The 3,458-nt window shown below is 48.8% G+C and overlaps 3 protein-coding genes across 3 annotated transcripts; 1 reads left to right on the top strand and 2 right to left on the bottom strand.

Moving 5' to 3' along the window:
* Positions 1 to 320: 320 nt before the first annotated feature.
* Pmar_PMAR014309 (heat shock protein 70 precursor, putative) lies at positions 321 to 2,294 on the top strand (the record flags this gene model as incomplete). Its single annotated transcript, XM_002766837.1, has 1 exon — positions 321 to 2,294. The coding sequence occupies one exon, from the start codon at positions 321 to 323 to the stop codon at positions 2,292 to 2,294; it is 1,974 nt and encodes a 657-aa protein (XP_002766883.1).
* A 497-nt stretch (positions 2,295 to 2,791) lies between these two features.
* Pmar_PMAR014308 (tubulin beta chain, putative) lies at positions 2,792 to 3,127 on the bottom strand (the record flags this gene model as incomplete). Its single annotated transcript, XM_002766836.1, has 2 exons — positions 2,792 to 2,972; positions 3,014 to 3,127. Coding segments are annotated over 2 exons (295 nt in total), but the record flags the coding sequence as incomplete, so codon positions are not given.
* Positions 3,128 to 3,174: 47 nt separating this feature from the next.
* On the bottom strand, positions 3,175 to 3,334 carry Pmar_PMAR014307 (hypothetical protein; the record flags this gene model as incomplete). Its single annotated transcript, XM_002766835.1, has 1 exon — positions 3,175 to 3,334. A coding segment is annotated over one exon (160 nt), but the record flags the coding sequence as incomplete, so codon positions are not given.
* Between the last annotated feature and the right edge of the window lie 124 nt (positions 3,335 to 3,458).

The following is a 3,458-nucleotide window of genomic DNA, read 5'->3' as shown; positions in this document are numbered from 1 at the left end:
ATAAAATAGGTCAGAGTAGCATTGGCTGCAGACTGAGTATGCAGGATAGGAATTGCTGTCGCTCAAGCAACAGCAATTCAAACCCTCCCCAAGAATTCCATTTTCCCAGGAGGAAATATGATGATGATGGAATATCACCAGATCAATTAGGTACCGGTTATCTCTATGGGTATTACCCATTGGGTAGTGGGTAGTACTGGCTCACGAACGGGCACAGTTTGAAGAGTTTGGAGGCTCGACATATATATCGATTAGTATGGCGCGCGCAACTGTCGAAGCTGTCCTCATACTCCTCAAGCTATTCAACATTGATCGTATCAATGAAGTTCCTTTTACCTGCGCTTGCCTTAGTGGCAACCTCTGTCGTAGGGGCCAAGGACAGTAGTGAAAACATCGACGGCCCCGTAGTTGGTATCGATCTGGGTACTACTTACTCCTGTGTAGGAGTCTACAAGAACGGCCGTGTCGAGATCATCCCCAACGATCAGGGTAACCGTATTACCCCCTCATACGTCTCCTTTTCGGAGGATGAGCGCTTCGTTGGCGAAGCTGCTAAGAACGAAGCTGCTGTGAACCCTCACAACACCGTGTTTGATGTCAAGAGGCTCATCGGTCGTCGTTTCAACGACAAGACCGTTCAGAAGGATAAGAAGTTGCTACCGTATAAGATCACCAACAAGAACGACAAGCCTATTATTGAGGTCGAGAACAAGGGTGAGGAGAAGTACTTCAACCCTGAGGAGATCTCTGCTATGGTATTGGGTAAGATGAAGGAGACTGCCGAGAACTACTTGGGCAGCGAGGTTAAGAACGCTGTTATCACCGTACCAGCTTACTTCAATGATGCTCAAAGACAAGCTACTAAAGATGCCGGTACCATCGCTGGTTTGAACGTCCTCCGTATCATCAACGAGCCCACGGCTGCAGCTATCGCTTACGGGCTTGATAAGAAGAACGAGGAGAACATTCTCGTGTATGATCTTGGTGGTGGTACTTTCGATGTGTCATTGCTGACTATTGATAATGGCGTCTTCGAGGTGGTTGCGACTGCTGGTGATACTCATCTTGGTGGTGAGGATTTCGATCAGCGTGTTATGGATCATTTTATCAAGCTTTTCCAAAAGAAGAATCACAAGGATCTTCGCACTGACAAGCGTGCCTTGGCGAAGCTTCGTCGTGAGGTCGAGAAGGGCAAGCGCGCTCTCTCCTCGACCCACCAGGTCCGCATTGAGATCGAGAATATCATGGATGGTATCGATTTCTCTGAGACTCTATCTCGAGCTCGTTTCGAGGAGCTCAATGCTGATTTGTTCAAGAATACTTTGGGTCCTGTAAAGACCGTCCTTTCCGATGCCGGTATGAGCAAGGGCGATATCGATGAGGTTGTTCTTGTCGGTGGTTCTACTCGCATCCCCAAGATCCAATCCTTGATCAAGGACTACTTCAATGGCAAGGAGCCCAACCGCGGCATCAACCCCGATGAGGCTGTTGCCTATGGTGCCTCCGTCCAGGGTGGTATCTTGAAGGGCGAGGCTGGTCAAGATCTTCTATTGCTGGATGTGACTCCTCTTACTCTTGGTATCGAGACTGTTGGTGGTGTCATGACCAAGATCATCGGTCGTAACACTGTTATTCCGACCAAGAAGTCCCAGACCTTCTCCACCTACCAGGACAATCAGCCCGCTGTGAGCATCCAAGTCTTCGAGGGTGAGCGTCCTCTTACCAAGGATAACCATCAGCTTGGCAAGTTCGAGCTCTCGGGAATCCCTCCGGCTCCCCGAGGACAGCCTCAGATCGAAGTCACTTTCGAGATAGACGCTAATGGTATTCTCAACGTTAAGGCTGAGGATAAGGGGACGGGCAAATCCGAGAAGATCACCATCACCAACGACAAGGGCCGTCTTAGTGAGGATGAGATCGAGTCTATGATCAAGGATGCTGAGAAGTACGCTGAAGAGGATAAGAAGGTCAAGGAGCGTCTCGACGCTAGGAATGCTTTTGATGGCTACTTACGTGCTATGCGGTCTGCGGTCGAAGGCAGTGGCTCCTTCAATGGTCTCGGTGATAAGATGGACGAGGATGAGAAGAACGAGGTTCTCGATGCTGTTAGTGATGGTGAGGAGTGGCTCCAGGCTAACGGTGAGACTGCGGAGCCTGATGAGATCAAGGACCAGCAGAAGGAAGTCGAGAGTGTCTGTGCACCTATCGTTTCCAAGTACTACAACGCTGGTGCCGCTGATGAAGAGGATGACGATGACGATGACTATGACTACGACTCTCCTGATGAGCTGTAAAGTGTGTCTTCCTGTTCCTTCTCGTAAACACTGTTTTCATAGTGGTTTCTTTTCGTGCTCAGAATCACAGCGCGCGTTGTGTGTCGAGTAAAGCTACTCTGACAACCAAAATGACCAGTCTCGAATGATGAAAAGTGTCTAAATTGGAATTCCTCGTTTCAGTGAGGGCTCCCTGCTCTATGCTGATTGAGTACACACCATTCTGACGAGATATAACTGGTGGAAGCATCGATGATGAAACGTGTCTAAACTGGAATTCCTCGTTTCGGTCAGACCCATGTCGATGCCGATCGTTACACACCTTCTGAGATGCATTGTTCTTATTGTGAGAGTGGTTGTCGATGATGATATGTGTCTAATTTGGAATTCCTCGTTTCGGTTAAGGTGTTCCTGATGCCGATCTCTTACACACTATCTGAGACTAATCCTTGTGATGGAGAAAAGTATAATGCTATCAACAACGAAATAGCTCAGATCATTTTCTTGTGAGAACTGTACTATACGAGCATGCGTGGCAATAATCGTCCAAATGCGAACTCTCTCCGAATCCCTTTAAGAGTGGTATTCTGAATGGCTTCAGCGCGAACCGAAGAGTCGGTATACTTTTCCTCCGTATAATCGTCCATCATGAAACGTAAAGTGTGGCGTGCTTCTTCAAACACGTCTTGATCCATGTACCTGGTAGGAATCACACACGAGACTAGAGTGAGGATGCATACTCGGTGTAGTGGTGAACGTGTGCTTTCCGTTTATATAATCGCCAGAAATTCGCGTGCATCTTCTCGAACACGGGTCGGATACCACAGCTATTCACCAGAGACAACAGCGAGTACCTGAAGGCAAGGTCGTCGTATAACCAACCAGGAAGCACATGCCGTACGGAAATGCGCTGTTGCGGCCTCTCCCAGCAGCTGTGCTGATGGATGTGGGCAACACGTTGCAAATACCGATCTTATAGCAGTCGTCAAGGTAAGCAGGTCGATTCAGAGTCTTCTTGATCCGGCTCACATTACGGTTAACGTCGTTCAAAGAGCATTCACCTGAGCAGCGGAGCGTAGTTTATGAGACCCGCATTAAACACACCTCTGAGGAGGAAGGCTGAGGCTAGGGAAAGAGAAGCTCTCGGGTCCACGCCCGGCACCGGATCCAACAAGCTGTGATCCG

This window comes from Perkinsus marinus (genome assembly GCF_000006405.1).
Source record: "Perkinsus marinus ATCC 50983 genomic scaffold scf_1104296971472, whole genome shotgun sequence".
NCBI lineage: Eukaryota > Perkinsozoa > Perkinsida > Perkinsidae > Perkinsus > Perkinsus marinus.
The sequence above is the reverse complement of the archived record's forward strand: the minus strand, read 5'-3'. Positions and strand labels throughout refer to the sequence as shown.